The sequence below is a fragment of the Solanum tuberosum genome, unplaced genomic scaffold (genome assembly GCF_000226075.1).
Source record: "Solanum tuberosum cultivar DM 1-3 516 R44 unplaced genomic scaffold, SolTub_3.0 scf00476, whole genome shotgun sequence".
Classification (NCBI taxonomy): Eukaryota; Viridiplantae; Streptophyta; class Magnoliopsida; order Solanales; family Solanaceae; genus Solanum; species Solanum tuberosum.
Genome location: NW_006239409.1, coordinates 283,783 through 300,044, shown reverse-complemented (window position 1 = coordinate 300,044; position 16,262 = coordinate 283,783). Strand labels below are relative to the sequence as shown.

At 34.2% G+C, this 16,262-nt stretch overlaps 3 protein-coding genes across 3 annotated transcripts; 2 read left to right on the top strand and 1 right to left on the bottom strand.

The window, feature by feature from the left end:
- Positions 1-1,968: 1,968 nt before the first annotated feature.
- LOC102584488 (OPA3-like protein) lies at positions 1,969-7,560 on the bottom strand. Its single transcript, XM_006364258.2, has 4 exons — positions 7,084-7,560; positions 5,811-5,945; positions 3,054-3,140; positions 1,969-2,550 (listed from the first exon to the last, which is right to left on the bottom strand). Exons 1-4 carry the CDS (start codon positions 7,210-7,212, stop codon positions 2,392-2,394), a joined length of 510 nt encoding a protein of 169 aa, XP_006364320.1. The 5' UTR covers positions 7,213-7,560; the 3' UTR covers positions 1,969-2,391.
- Positions 7,561-9,150: 1,590 nt separating this feature from the next.
- Positions 9,151-9,775, top strand: LOC102584150 (histone H3.2). The gene has a single exon (XM_006364257.1). The coding sequence runs from the start codon at positions 9,224-9,226 to the stop codon at positions 9,632-9,634; it is 411 nt and encodes a 136-aa protein (XP_006364319.1). The 5' UTR covers positions 9,151-9,223; the 3' UTR covers positions 9,635-9,775.
- Positions 9,776-12,385: 2,610 nt separating this feature from the next.
- LOC102587683 (trans-resveratrol di-O-methyltransferase-like) lies at positions 12,386-14,148 on the top strand. Its single transcript, XM_015303893.1, has 2 exons — positions 12,386-13,699; positions 13,835-14,148. The coding sequence occupies exons 1-2, from the start codon at positions 12,959-12,961 to the stop codon at positions 14,141-14,143; spliced, it is 1,050 nt and encodes a 349-aa protein (XP_015159379.1). The 5' UTR covers positions 12,386-12,958; the 3' UTR covers positions 14,144-14,148.
- The last annotated feature ends 2,114 nt before the right edge of the window (positions 14,149-16,262 follow it).

Sequence of the window (16,262 nt, the reverse complement as noted above, 5' to 3'; positions counted from 1 at the left end):
AATTAAATCCAACTGAAATTAAATTATTCGTGTGTGGTCTGATTTGATAAAGTCATGATTTAAATATATTAAATAGAAAATGTATTACTACTAATCAACTATATGTGTATAGAAATGGATTATTTTTTTTGAAAAATCGAAGGAAACATCAGTATACATTATACTTTTTTTTTATGCAATGAATTTATCACATTTTAATTTTTGTATAGAAAAAATTGAAGATAATAGGTGAATTTTAAAAAAATATATATATTTTCAGTTTTTTTGTATGCTTATTCTATGGACATAAGATCTTAATTTGCAATAAGTTATGACTTTCTTATTGGTTTTTGACATATTAGTAATGTTTAACGCTAATTTTTCTTAGTGTAGTTGCATTTAATATATAGATTTATTTGCACAAGTGTTGAAATAATCAATATTGTTTATAAGTAAATTGTTCTATTTTTTTGGGATAATAAAGGAAATATATGTTTATATGTATAATATGCATCATTACATCATATGTGGCTGCATTATTGCGAGCATTATATAATAGTATTGGCTGCATAATAAATACAATTGCTAATATATTTAAGTAAACTCTTAACAACAATGAATCTAGGTTTATATCTATCAATGGAATCATCAAAATTATACTTCCTTCTAAAAAATAGTAATTATTTACAACAAATGCGTTTAGTTTTTCGGGTGAACCAATAAATCTTAAGTATTATTTTTTAGAATATAATTTGTTTTAGCTTTTACAATTTGTTTCATAAGAGGCGTACGAAGAGAAAAAATTGTGTTAGAAAATATATAGAATCATTATCAATAAGATAAATGTAAAATCCATAATCTTTTATTGTTCTTTTGCTCCTCCTTTAATTCTCATTTTCAAAATCATTTTGAACGACAATGAGCATTGGAAGTATTTACACTTTGAACAATAGGAACATAAGAAATATTATCTCTTATTTTTTTAAAAAACACTACCAATTGTTTTTTTATTTCAACGGTATTATTACACTCAATCATATCACTACTAACATACCAAGAAATTTATATGCATCACTATTACCAACATATCCGAGAAATAAACAATTCAGTATATTACTTTATTATGGATCTATTGCAGGATCATGTATTTATAAAATACGCAAGATTCCTCCAACTTTCTAATATTTCAAGTTAATATATAATTTTTCCACAACTCATAAGGTCTTTTTTTTTTTTTTTTAAAAGCATCCTATTTTGTAAATGACTTCACCACAAAAAAACTGTTAGGGGCATAAGAACTGACAAGCATACAATGAATTCTTATTTAATTTATATATTAAAAACATATCAAAGATTTATTTACCATTTAAAATGCCTTTTGAATTATAAATCTGATTATTAATATTATATACAATGGAACAAAAAAGTTAAAAGAAGAATGAAAAAAGACACTAAAATAGGACTCCATTTTTAGAATTGGTGTGGCACAAAGAGATTGGTCCTTTTTACCCACATTGAGAAAGAAGATACTCCCTCCGTCCCTAATTACTTGTCCACTTTTCTTTTTTTAATTGTCCCTAATTACTTGTCCATTTTGACAAATCAAGAAAGGACAAAATATTTTTACCTATTATACCCTCGATTAATTACTTTGAAAAAGGTAGAACTTCTTGAAAATCTTAGGTTTTTAATTTATCCACTTCATAATTAATAGGATTAAAATGGTAAACTCGCTATATCGATAATTACTTTCTTAATAGGTGTGTCAATTCAAAAGTAGACAAGTAATTAGGGACAGAGGGAGTAGAAGCTTTTTGTGAGCAAAATCCAGATCCATCAGCAAAAAGGTCCCTTTTGGTGGGTAAGTAAAAAGAGAGAAACAACAAGGCAAGGAAGGCATCACACCCCACTATCCATCTTCAAGATTCCCTATGGGCTGTAGTCAATTCATGATGCCTCCCATTCATATAGGATGGGATTGAAATGTGCTAAAGTATAAATATTGGTGTTATATTTGTATTACATAAATTTTTTGCAGGTAAGGAGCATCTGGTCAAAATGTCACCTCACCAGTATTGAACATTAGAACATGGCTGAAAAAAAATCTCCAAATCCAACATTTCACAATTTAGCACCCTATGATGCTAACTGCTAAGTACACAAGTCTCTTGAAAGCATGTGGTGTTAGACATAAGTAAAATCAGTATAGTGCCATAAATCAAAGGAGGACACAGCAAAAAACTCAGGCAATGGAACTCACAATATTGATAACATCAATGGAAATTTTCATAAGATTCAACTTCATTTTCAGCAAGGAGCCTAGGCTTCTGGTTTACAGAAGGCGTATGATTCTTGGCTCCAAAGAATGAGAAAATATCTGATCATTTTGCTGCCAAAACATCACACAATAGATCATGCTAGTGTTGGTACTTTGCCTTCTTCGACTTGAGAAGGTCTGAAATTGAACACTCCAGCTAGTCCTCGTCCCCTTGCCAACTGTTCAAGCTCTTGAATTTTGCTTTTCAGGCTCTCCACCTCTCGTGACAATGCATCATCTCTTTCCCTCATTTGCTGAGAAAACGAATGAGGATCTCAAATATAGCTCAAACAAATTTCAAGAAGGATGAATTTCAGTTCATTATAATAGCTAATAGATGTTTTTGATCTCAACTCATGATGTAATAGAACAGGAAAGGATTGTTTTAGACAGAAAATTCAAAGAAGATGAAGATGATGATGATGAGTGATGATGATACTTAAAAAATGGACCTTGTCAACTGATGATGATGAGTGGTGGTGATGATGATGATGATGAGTGATGGTGATGATGATGATGATGAGTGATGATGATACTTAAAAAAATGGACCTTGTCAACTCAACCTCAAGAGTTAGCTCTTAACAATCATAATTTGTAACCATAAACTTGAGAAAGAGATGCAAAGGTAGATGTTTACTGAGATAACATCACAGGAACAACACATATACTTTTAGGAATGTTCAGTGTTTTTGGTTTTGGGTGATACAAAAGAGTTTGTCAAGACCAAACAAGTAACCGAAGATTTTGAGAGACTACCTCCAGATCTTGTCTACGAAGTTCCTCCTTTTTCGCTTCTGATCGAGAACTTCTTTGCACCTCAAAGTAAAGTGCAGCAACTGCAACCTATTTCAGCAATTCAAGAAAGTAGCCAAAGCACAAAATTAGACAACATAAAGGTGCTAGATGCAAGATACCAAAGTCGAGTGTTATTGCATCACTCCAAACTGACCACCATTATTGACAGATTCAACCAAATATAATGATGCCTCCCATGCTGCATTATTCATGATTCATTACTGTGTCACTCACAAGAAATTCACAAACAAAATAACAACCAAATAATGTGATAACAGATTATTTTTGTTACTACATGTTGTTTCCTATGCTTCGGTTATCACATTATTTGGTTGTTATTACTGTTCCTTGTTTTCTGAATGCTATGTAATGTTTTCCCTATTGTTTGCTATGTCCTCTTTATTTTTGAATTTTTCTTTTCAGACAGTTTTGGTATACGTTACTTGAGTCGAGGGTCTTTCAGATACAACCTCTCTACCTCCACGAGGTAGGAGTAAGGTCTGAGTACACTCAATCCTCCCCGGATCCCACCACCTGTGGGATTACACTGGGTATGTTGTTGTTGGATAAAGCAACTGGTGACCACTCATTCTAATTCATACTGTGTACGATTATGAAATGCTAAAGTAAAGCTTCCGATTTTGCGCAAGAATAATAGACTTCCAGTGATCAAATCATGTCACTTATATGTTATATGAAGCGGATTTTTTTTTTTACACTTTTATGAAGGGGAAGATTTAACTAAGCAGAGAGAGAAGATTAGAGTGGTTCCAATTGAAGATGCTGACTCAATCCTGTAAGCCTGAGACATGAAATCATAGACATAATAAGAAAAGATGGAAGTAAGAAAAGGGTATGAGTTCATGTGGCAGCTGGTGACTGTTAGTGATCCAAAGACTTGAGAAGTCAACAGAGGTGGATGACAAATGCAGAAGAAGTGTATAATGCATATTTACACCTACAGAAGGATACTTACCTTGGCTATTGACAGATGGCTCCATTAAGAATCTATCTCATATAAACAGTGAAAACCGTACACTTCCTACTAAACTCTAAAGACATCCGGAAGGTCAAGGAAGTTGGTGACGTGATGACAGGGGAGCCAGCAACTGAAGTCCCCCGTGAACGGTGACTGTAACTATAACTATAACTGTCCTAAGGTAGCGAAATTCCTTGTCGGGTTAGCTTATAAGTTGCAAGTCACAGTGATGTTTTAGGTATATTTATCTGAAAGAGAGATATTAGGGATGTCTTCAACATAATAAGTAGTGTTCAGTACGATCTAAATATTGCATTGACCACTCTTAAAAATTTAGAATAAGCAGTAATTAAAAGGAAAAGATTGACTTCTCGCGTGTTGGGATGTCAAGAAAGTTGCCTGAAAATATATTTCTTGAGAATTTTGAAGTGAACTAAAGAAAAGGAAAACAAAAATCATGTCCTTGCATTTGTTTATGTGAAAGGAAATGGATTTTTAAAACACAAACTATTTGCTTTCAAGTTTTCAAAATATATATATATTTTTTTTATGACAAGGAAACCAGCAGCCGCTACCCTTTGGGTGCAAGTTTTCAAAATATTTTTCTAGGACTTAACTTCAAGTTAAGTCTTTCATGTAAGAGAGTTTTTCATTGCTTGCTGACTAACCACACATAAAGTGTAAATAATTATCATCAGCACATTCCTTTCCCTTCCTTAGCAACAAAGGATACTTCAAAAAAAAACACAGATAAGCACTAGAGTCTAGGAGTTCAAGTGTAACTCTTGGTACTTCCCTTTTCCTTACTTAGCAACCCATGATAACTTGAAGAGAAGGAGATTAGCACTAGAACCCAAGAGATCAAGTCTAACACATCCAATATAGCTGAAAGGGAACTCACCACACAAACTTGGTTCAAGATTTTGTAGCACAACCAGAAAGTGCAGTCAGTGTAAAATGTTGGTTAAAATTATACTTGAAATCTTTTTGCTCTAATATTTCAGAAACTAAAAGAGAAAATATAGAAGTCTTCAGCAGGCAGTATTATTTTTGACAATCCAATAGTGTGAAATCAGAATTGTAAGGAACAAGAGGTTAGGCCTTCTAATACAGTGTATCTCGAGATGGTAGGTATGAGACTTCCATGTATACAATTTTCAGAGCTCTAAGTTTTGTGTTTCAAACTCTTCCTGGGAAAAGAAATCACAAGGCAGTTGAACAGAGAAGGATTCAGTGGACATGTTGAATCAGACTTATTCCCACATATTGATGCAAAGAGACTTTAATGCCCAAGATTTCAAGGGCTATGTGGATCATTAGAAATTGCCACTGCTAGTCTGGGTGACAAAGGTAGCACGACTACATCGATACTGCAGTCAGAGTGAATATCATGTTTTAAATTCACTAGAATTCAAACCTAGAGTAGTTAGCGAAGTGTATGCTCTCAGAGGCGGAGCCCGTATTAAGAGTTTGGGGTTCTAAATTTCCTTCTCCTTCCTTACCATTGAGTTGTCAATTAGTTTTATTAGGTGTTCACAAGTTATTACTTAATTTTCTAGTACAAATTTCGGGTCTACAAAAAAGCTACTGGGTTTGTCTGACCCATGAACTCCCACCTAACTCCGCTCCTGTATGATCTTATCTAAACAATAATGATATGTATCAGTTAACAAACAGAGGAAGCTTAGATAACTATCTAGACATGTCATTACAGAGTCAAGTGGGAAAATAGGCAATACCGAAAAGACAAAAGCCTCCCCCAGAAGATCAACAGCAGCTTGAACAGCTTTTTCTTCATCCAAAGGCCGTATCTCTACATTGGTTGCATGACCATATAACCGCCTCTGCATTGTTGTTGTGATCCGGTGGTTTGCCTGCTTCCAACAACGGATGTGTTCAAACAGATGAAATTTGAAATGCTAATTGAATTCAAGAGATTAACATATGAAGGAAAAAGTTTTTGAAAGATGGTATTTGCATCTACAAACAAAGCATAAATAGCTGAAATAATGCACTGAGGTGTAATAAAGTGAAATGCTTAGAGGAATGCAACAACATTTCTTGCATTGCATTATTAAGGGTTAAAAGAACTAGAGAGCAAGAAAAGTGCATGTACTTATTAAAAGTAAGGAAGCAAATGCAACAATCAGCTATTTAGAGATGACAAAGTCAAACTGCATTAAAACTCCTCAACAGGAACACCAGCCACTCGTATCAGGTATTGTAAGATGTGACCATTAGAATCATCCAATCACCTAAGTAAATCTTACCAGTCCCTCAATTCAGAACTACAAGTGCTAAAGAACAAAGCACAATTCTCCCAAGTTATAACCAAAAACAAAAATGATAACCAATCTTCCCATATGAAATAAATTGGCATATGTATAATGGTTTTCATTGCATTTTGTTTTCTGAATGAGGAATTATGCAACTGTGCTACTTATGCTCTTTCAATAACTCATAACTAACTGAACTGGATGTGAGACTATAACTAACTAACAGTAACAAAATTGTAAAATTGCAGGTCGGTCACATGACATAAACTTATGCTCTTGTCAATTAAACTCTTTACTCCTTAAGTCTAAAACCAACCACATAATATTAGGCATACATCAAACTCTTTTCTCCCAGCACTAACTGATTTATACTACAATCATTGGTCTATCCATTTGCATAGCCCCAATTAGATTCTGGTAATGTGATAAACAGCAACAAGGACAACCCTATTTTGCTGAAACGGACTAAGAGCTTTTATTACGGAATTGGAATCAATGCCCTATGTGGTCACCAATTCTATACAAAATATGAAGTCCTCACTCCTCATATACATAAAGTTAGAAACTTTGCTAGTCCTAGTCCTACTCCTAACCCAATCATTCTTTTAGAGGTGGAGGGACAGAAGAAATGCACAATTTATGCCCTCTTCATTCTAATTAGCTATACCAAAAAGGAGATTTGATCAAATTCATGCCCTATAAAGAGGATATCATTTCCAATATAATCGGGTATTACCTGGGCCATGCTGACAATGAAATTACGAAACTTTGGGTGCAACCCAGCTTGTTGCTTAAGCCTACTGCCAATGGGTTTGCTCAGTGTTTTCAATGCAAGTGTCCCAAGCTTCAATAGTGGCAGAACCATTACTGTGTCAACAATTTCTCGATCTGGGTAAATTCTAAAAGGAAATCAATCAACGTTAAAGAGGATTGTATATGCAAAGACGTTCCATGTGTGTGTTTCTACAAGTAGTTATATATGTAAAGATTCATGAAATTGTAAGTTGACCAGTTGAGAAAGGGCTGATTTCTTGGGGAATAAGCTAAAATGCGTGTGGGGTTAAAGTGAAGGTTCTTTCATGGAAGCTAGAATGTCTGCCTGAATACAAACTCCTATAAAATTGTGAACATGTTTGACGGCAGATAATCAATAATCAATATTATTACGGTGTGTGATTCGTTGACTTCTCTCCGATGATGATTGGTGGATGGCAGAAAAATTCGAAATCAAAGATTTGGGGGTGTTTGGAAATGATAAATTCCATGGAATAAGGGTTAAAATTGTCTTTCCGTTCTATGGCCCTTTTTTGACACCGAACAAATTATCTCGAGATTAATTATTTTAAGATTAGTTAAATAAAAAGATTATTGTTGTCTCACGCTTAATATGAGATCGAAATAAGGCAAGTCATGATTTTATCTCATTCAAACATAGTATAAAGTTATTCAATTTTACATATATTCTCAATCGGTATCTTTGACCTTTTTACTATTAAGTTACTATTATCATTCACTTTTAGATTTTTGGTTATTAAACAAAATTGATTTTGATCGTTATGATATATAATATAATATATTTAATTTTTAATTAATTAAAATGTACTATTTTGACTCTTTGAAGTATGAAATTTGCATGTTTGAACTACTTTTGTAAGGATATTGGGCTCACACATGAAGTAACAATACAAACTTGACATTACACATCAACATAATATAGGTATGTATTTACCTATCTCGAATTTATCTAGGTAGGCTATGCCAAATTTCATTAGAAAGGAAAATTTCTAGTCGAGCAGCTACCTCAAATCATATGTATCGGAGTTGAAGATGAATAAAATGCTAACATATTTTGAAAAAAAAAAAAACTTATGAATATAGATTGTTTATTCTAACTACATTTTTTGATTTGTTGATTCATATATTGTTAGTACATAATCTTAATCTATATCTAACTCGTGTAAAATATTCTTCCACCACAAAGCCTTGAGTGGTCTCATAAGGCGATCCTTTTGCCTCTGCGATACGTTTTCCGATTACCTCCAGATCAATTTATTTTTGTTACAGTAGACTGCAAACTCTGAATTTAGGGTTTACTTCGAGACACACAGAGGCTTCAACTCCAACTTTTCATAATGCCTAGCTCTTTTTTTTGAGTGATTAATTTATCCAGATTCCAATTTAAGTAACATAGATGAAGAACCTTCAATTAATCACTTAAGAATAAAGAGCTAGGTATCCTACAAAGTTGGAGACAAAGCTTTTGTATGTCCTAGGGTGAACCAGAGGAAGCGAAAAGATAATTCACACAGAAACTATATATGTATATATATATATATAGTTTTATATTTGAAATCTAATTTATTATCAAGCCATAAGTAGTTTTTATGCCAGTTTTAAACATTACTTGTGAAAAATCAAATCCTAATTTGCGCTGGAATCACATCATGCACATTTTATGTTTATCATCCGTGCCAAAAACCCTTGGGAAATGTGAACCGTAGATGTAAATGGAATTGACGTGCCTGATTACCCCACCTATTCACAAAGCACAAAACTGTCCATGTCATCGATCCGCAACTTAAGCATGCTATAAACCAATCACAACCGTAGATTGTGCACCCATTCACTTTGTAACCAACGCACAAGATCACTTTTGACTCCTCCACGTCATCGATCCATTACACCAAACAATCCCCAAATCTGGTCCATCCATTCAATTTCAATTCATCAACGGTCAAGATCACTCCTCCTCCTTCCCTCAAATTTCTTTAAATTCTCCTTCCTCTCTTCTTCCATTACCATCACATTCAAAATCTCAAGAACTTCTTAAAACCTTCTAACTCGTTCCACCGAATCTTCTAAACCCTAATTCCCAAATGGCTCGTACCAAGCAAACCGCCCGAAAATCCACTGGAGGAAAAGCTCCGAGGAAGCAATTGGCGACCAAAGCTGCCAGAAAGTCAGCTCCGGCCACCGGAGGAGTGAAGAAGCCTCACAGATTCAGGCCAGGAACTGTGGCTCTTCGGGAGATCCGTAAGTACCAGAAGTCAACTGAGCTTTTGATCCGTAAACTCCCATTCCAGCGTTTGGTTCGTGAGATTGCTCAGGATTTCAAGACTGATCTCCGTTTCCAGAGTTCAGCTGTTGCTGCACTCCAGGAAGCTGCTGAAGCTTACCTTGTTGGTTTGTTTGAAGACACTAACTTGTGTGCCATTCATGCTAAGAGGGTTACTATCATGCCTAAGGATATCCAACTTGCTAGGAGAATTAGGGGTGAGAGGGCATAAATGTGAATTCATGGTAGCTATTAGTTGGAAAAAAAGAATCAATGGTAGATTGTTGTTTAGAGTTTCCAGTGTATTTTGATTCAGAATTTACTCGATTCTGGAGATGTAGTTGAAATGAAAGTATTCTAATGAATTATCAAATATGGTGTCCTTTTGAATGCTCTTTTCATATCAGTATTAATTATTGAATTGTCATTCTTTTCATTGTTCTTGTATTTATTGGAATAATTGCTGCCCAATTTTTGTTTATAAATCATGGGGGACAAATGTTATTCTTTCTATAGATGTCCATAGACCATAGTGTTTCTATGTTATAAATGAATGTTATATTATCAGATATTAATCCAAACTTTGATTTCTCAATCTATCTAGAAGACATTTTGGAAACAATGATATGTGAGCTGAAAATGTAGAAAATGGAAATAGTAAACCTGCATTTTGACATTAAAGTGAATCACTAATTGTTCTCCTTAAAGTCAGGATTGGTGGAACAGATAGTATCTGAAGACTCGAGTTGAGGATAGATGCAAAATGTTTTCAAGTGTTGATATCATTATCTGCCATGGTGTGAAAGACTAGGATTTTGTGGAGGTAATGTATTGATAACTGCCTAACACAAAGCCTGCCTTACAAGTGTCATATATTTTTGCAGAACCATCCAATTTTAATGATTATCCATTAATCACTCTTCCTTTTATCCCCTTTATTCTCTTGTAGTTTTGAATATCATTTTTGTGACATTTTGATGTACCTCTTGCCTGTCTCTGGCCTTGGTTACCCAGCAATATTGGTTCAAATCTCATTTTCTTTGGGGAGCTGTTCCTTCTATAGTATATGCTATGGAACACTCATCCTTTTGCTAATCTTTTCTATATATAGTCATGCCAATCCAACAGTACTAGGATCGTCTCATTTATCAAACCAAACTATGGCTGGCACGGTATATTTGAGAACTAATAGGTTTGAGGTTAAATTAGAGGGCATTACCTATAAGGCCAAAGAGTTTGAATCTTTATGTGCAATTGATTTTCTTTTTCCAGAAGGTAAGGTTTGGGTTCGTCCACCTGTTGTTGGCCTTGATGTCATGCGCCACCCTCGTGATCCCACCATAATTTTGGTTCTATTGTGTTTTGGAGTAGGTTGTCTGATCCTCAGATTTCATTCTGGGGAACAACTACCTGATCCTGTCCTAAAATTTCTTACGGATGAGAGGATCCGTTTTGTTGGTTTTGGAATCCCAGAAAAGAAAGATTTATTCCCATTTGAGGAATTAGGTTTGACTAAAGATAAAGTAGACATTGGCTATATTGCCACCAAGTATTTCAAGAATCCCAAATATAAGCAGTGTGAACTAGGAGAGTTGGCGCGCAAAGTTCTTGGGATCAAGAGAATGATAGGTCTCACTGAGGCTTCATCCTTTGAGAGACATGAGCAAATCAAATGCGCTATCTGTCAGCTTTTCATATCCAATGTAATTGCCATGTCATTATTGACTACACCTGATAAGAAAAAGTTGTCAGATGCTCCAAAGAAGCCATCATTTCTGAAGAATCTATCTTCTCTGCCTTTGTTGAGTGAAGGATGGTTCAAATTGCCTAAAGGGAAAAAGGGAGACAAGAAACCTTCATTGCGAAGAGGTACAGATGTTCTTGTTCGAACATCATCAGAGGAAGAAGAATATCTTGTTGACACAACTGTAAGCAAACATAAAGAAGGTACAAACGGTAATGACTTACAACAAGCCAAAATTGCAGAATTTACCTTCTGTGATGATTCTGCTGGCTTTTGGGGTGATAAAAAAGACGTCATGGTTGATGATCGTGTGCAAGGCAAAGGTAGTAAATGTAACTTAGATGATGGTGCCTCTCCCCGTATAAGTGGTGGTGAATTTGGTTCGGGTGAGGATCTTTTCCTAGTCAAAGTTAGTGAGGATAAGTCGGGAGATGGTTCTGCTTATGGCAAGGCTAAAGAGATTAGCGCAATTGATGATTCCAATGAGGATGTTTTAGTCTTTTTTGCAAAAAATGATTCCAAGGAGGCAGCCTATTTGTCAAAAAGGCCTCTAAAAGGGATCCTAAAATGTCCATCTGCAGGTCAGGAAGCTTGGAATTCATTATATCCTAACCTTGATTCCCCTCTATCGGTAGACAATGCTACAATTTCATTGAGACGAGCCAATTCCAAGGGGTGTAATGTTAGCTTTAAAGAGCAGTGGCTGTGAAGTGCTGGTATACATTCCACGTCCGTTATGTCTTCATATTGTTTTCGTGTTTGTTCTCCTTGTGTTATTGGAACCTCTAGTGCCATCGCATTGTACATTACCCATTAGACCGGCTGTTGTAATGTTTTTTCACTATCAGACTTGTGGTGTTCCACCTTCATCAATTTCCCTGTGCTTCCACCCAATCTCCTTTAGTCTCTGTGGCTGTGTGAGTGGAACTGTGGAAGCACTGTCCGAGGTTGGAATTCATAACATTGTTTCTGTTGAATTGTATGTTAAAGCTTAAGTTGTTAGGATACTTTTATCTATATGTTTGTCTTTAAATCCCTCCATGTCTGAGATCACTTTTTTTTTCTACTGGAAAGCTAACGTCTTGCAAGATTCGAGTATTTTATCAATTCTCAGTTTGCTTTCTAGTGTATACGAATTGCGAACTGCATTAATGAAAACATTTTGTTGTAGTTGCTCCTTTTAAAGACTTATATTCGATTCTGCATTCGTTCTTCAAATTCTCTTCTTAGAAGACTTAGGCATTGTGCAATACAAGTAATTAGACATACTCTTTGCAATTAAACCATATAATACACTCAAAACACCAATATTCTGAGTCTTAGTCCACTAAAATCATAGGAAAAGGAAGAGTCAAGATCTTATGATGCAAAGTACCATCCCAACAAAGTAATGAGCAGTTAATTGAACTCTATAGGGATAGAAGGGTTGATTGATTTCTCACTACAAAGAAAAAAGGCTGAGGATATGAATAGATAGAATCCAGTCCAAAATCTAAGGAAGCCAGTGGAGGAAAAAAGATCCTATAAATTATGAAGTAGTTGAATTAGTCCCTGCTGGTATTGGATGGTGTTACTTTATCATACAAAGGATGATGACAAGTAACACAAAGTCAAGTTAAACTACAATTAAGATACTCAATTTTAACCTATAAGTGTATTACTACTATCCAAAATTAAAATCAGTTGACTTATTGGCTTTACCCTTTGTCCGGCCCTGTCTACAAGTGCATCACTATCTTTGTGTAGCAATTAAAAGTTTATACTCTATTTATTTAAGATGAAAAAGAGCAGGTAGATTCTGATAAAGAATGGATGTTTCAAGGTCAGGCTCATATCTACAAGCATGCCTTCAGTTTTGCAAATTCCATGGTTCTTGGTTGTGCAATTCAATTAGGCATACCAGATGTTATTCATAGTCATAAGCAGCCAATGACTCTGTCTCAACTTGTTTCTGAGCTGAAACTACCTCCTGCAAAATCAGATGCAATTCATCGATTGATGCGCCTATTGGTATACTCTGGATTCTTTGCTACTACAAATACAATATTGCTTGATGAAAATCAGCAAGGGTATATTCTTACACCTTCTTCTAAGCTGCTTTTGAAGAGTGAGATCCCAAATTTGTCACCTTATGTTAGAGCAATTGTTGATCCTGTTTCGGTGAATCCATGGCAATCTTTGGGGGATTGGTTTCTTCTAGGAAATGAAACCACCCCGTTTGAGACAGCACATGGTGCACCCATGTGGGAATTCTTTCACCAAAATCCAAGATTCAACAATGTTTTCAATGAAGCAATGGCTAGTGATTCTCAAATGATGTGTTTGGTTGTTAAGGACTGCAAAGAAGTTTTTCAAGACATGGATTCCTTGGTTGATGTTGGAGGTGGCACTGGAATTATAGCTAACACTATTTTAGCTGCATTTCCTCATCTAAAATGCACTGTGTTGGACCTCCCTCATGTTGTTGCTAACATGTCAGACACACATAATTTGAAATATGTAGGAGGTGACATGTTTCATTCAATTCCCTCTGCTGATGCAATTTTGTTTAAGGTAACACGATTCTAGCTTTTGTATACGAACTGCTGGAACAGATTTTGGATTTTAATATCATGACATGATTGTTCAGAAATTCCTTTGCAACTTCCTTAACATTCATGTTGAACATGACACAGTTACTTTTTGCAGCATGTGTTGCATAATTGGAGTGATGAGGATTGTGTGAAGATACTAAAGAGATGTAGAGAAGCCATCGAGGATAAAAATGAAGGAAGAAAAGGGAAGGTTCTTATCATTGACATGGTATTGGATAGAGATGAAGAAGAAGCAAATATGACTGAAGTGAAGCTCATATTTGATGTAGCAATGATGGTTGTAGCTACTGGAAGGCAGAGAACTGAGAAAGAATGGGAAAAGCTATTCATTGAGGCTGGCTTTATGAGCTACAAAATTACACCTCTCTTTGGCCTAAGGTCCCTCATTCAAGTTTTTCCTTAAAATATTACATATGTAACAATTAAAATAAATTGATTGATGAACTACATGCATTGTTAAGTTAATCAATCAGATGAAATTGTAGAGATAGGTAGATAAAAATAAGAGAAAATGGTCAAATCTGTATGTGTACTATAGGAATATATAAATGTCATGTTTCAGTTTATTCCTCGTGCGGATGCCATTTTGCTTAAGGTATGCACACAAAATTTTATTCTTGACATGCCCAGAAAGATAATTATAGGTAAATCATAAACGTCAAGACAAGTAAAATATGTAGATTTCCAAGAACAATTTGTGCATTCCCTGTTTGTTTTAAATTGTTTTCTCTATTTACCAAACCCTTGCCAGGGCACAACCTTCTAAACTGGCATAGATGATAGATCATACCTTTTCATTCAGATAAAAGTCAAAATGGCTAGTTTTAGGATTAGTTATGATAAGACTAACTTTTATGTTAGTTGATGATCTTGTAGTCTGAATGAAGGTCTTTAAATATTAATTTTTTTAATGAAATGTATTATAGCCAATTCACTTAACAAAAATCAAGCGTGGGTCTCATAAATTAGAATATAATTACAATAAAAAATATCATCACACAACTAATACAAGTTGTAGTGAGGATATTTTTTGTTGCAATTATATTTTGAGGGTACAATTTGTATTAGTTGTGTGATGATATTTTTTAGGGAAAGGGCATAGATCCCCCCTTAACTTATATCGAAAAGTCGGTTACACGTTTAAACTATCATGACGATCTATTACACACCTCTGCTATTTAAAAATGAATTTATTTATCCCCTAAAGCTGGCATGGCAAAATAATAATAATGAAAAAAAATCACGCGCGTCAAATAATTATTAAAGTAAAAAAAAAAAAGAATCAAAATATTTCTTAAACCCCTCCCCCCGCATCTCTTCTTCTTCACACCCCACCCTCCTCATCTTCTTCACACCCCATTAAGCTTAAAATAAACCAATAACAAGAAACAACCAAGAAATAAATTACTTCAAAAGAGAGTAAATTTTGGGAGGTTTTAATTGGTGGGGCTTCGGCGGACGTTTTTGAGTATTATTAAGAAATCTCCAGGAAGAACATGGAAAAATAACAAAGAATGTATGTCCAAAGCTGAAAAATATTTACAACTACAAGCCGCAACAAATAACAATGAAAACTTAGTTTTTATGGCCAATCAATGGAAGAAATTAAAGCAACCTTCTTGTGGATACATTTTGGAATGGAAGAATTCTTCCACTCCACGAATCAACCCCAGATTGTGGGCAATTTTCTTGGTGGGCATTGCTAAAAGTTTCTTCTTTACCATTTTGGAACGAAGAAGATAGAATTATTAGAGAATTTTAATAATTGATTAGGAATTAATTAGTGTAAAATATAATTAATAAAATAAAATTTAAGTAATAAAGAAAAGAAAGTAAAAAAGATAATTTTTTGCTTTCAATTTTTTTTATCTTCTTTTCTCAAAATATTCTCAAGATCTACTAGACATATCACAAAAAAGGATAGAAACACATTACACACGTGAAAAAACATCAACTGTGGTTCAGTTTGAAGGCTAAAAGACAAGATCTGTTATTGGAAATGACACACATTTTAATTAGGGTAAATCACATAAATCCCACTAGTTTAGATCTTAATAACTAAGATTTCCAATAGTTTCAAATATTACTTCCTCTATCATATTTCATAATTAGGATACATGAGTCTGAATCCATGAGATACATGTATCTGTCGAATTTTAAAATTGAGATACAAAAATTTATTTATTTAAATTAATAGGTTGTAACTTATTTCCTTAATTAGAGGAGTAATTGAGGATTTTTCAAAATACATAGATAATTAATTTCATTTTATTATTCTTTGAAATAGTAAATTCATTAATATTTTTAATATAAGATAAAAACATGGATATCTTGGTAATGTAATTTGATTAATTTCAAATTATTACTCTTAAAATAATAAATTCATTAATTTGATGTATCTATTATCAATATATGACGTATCCAACAAACTAAACATTTAGATACATGAGTGACATACAAGTACATTAATTTCATGTATTTGTTATACGCATTTAGTATTAATTTTATGTATATATATATAT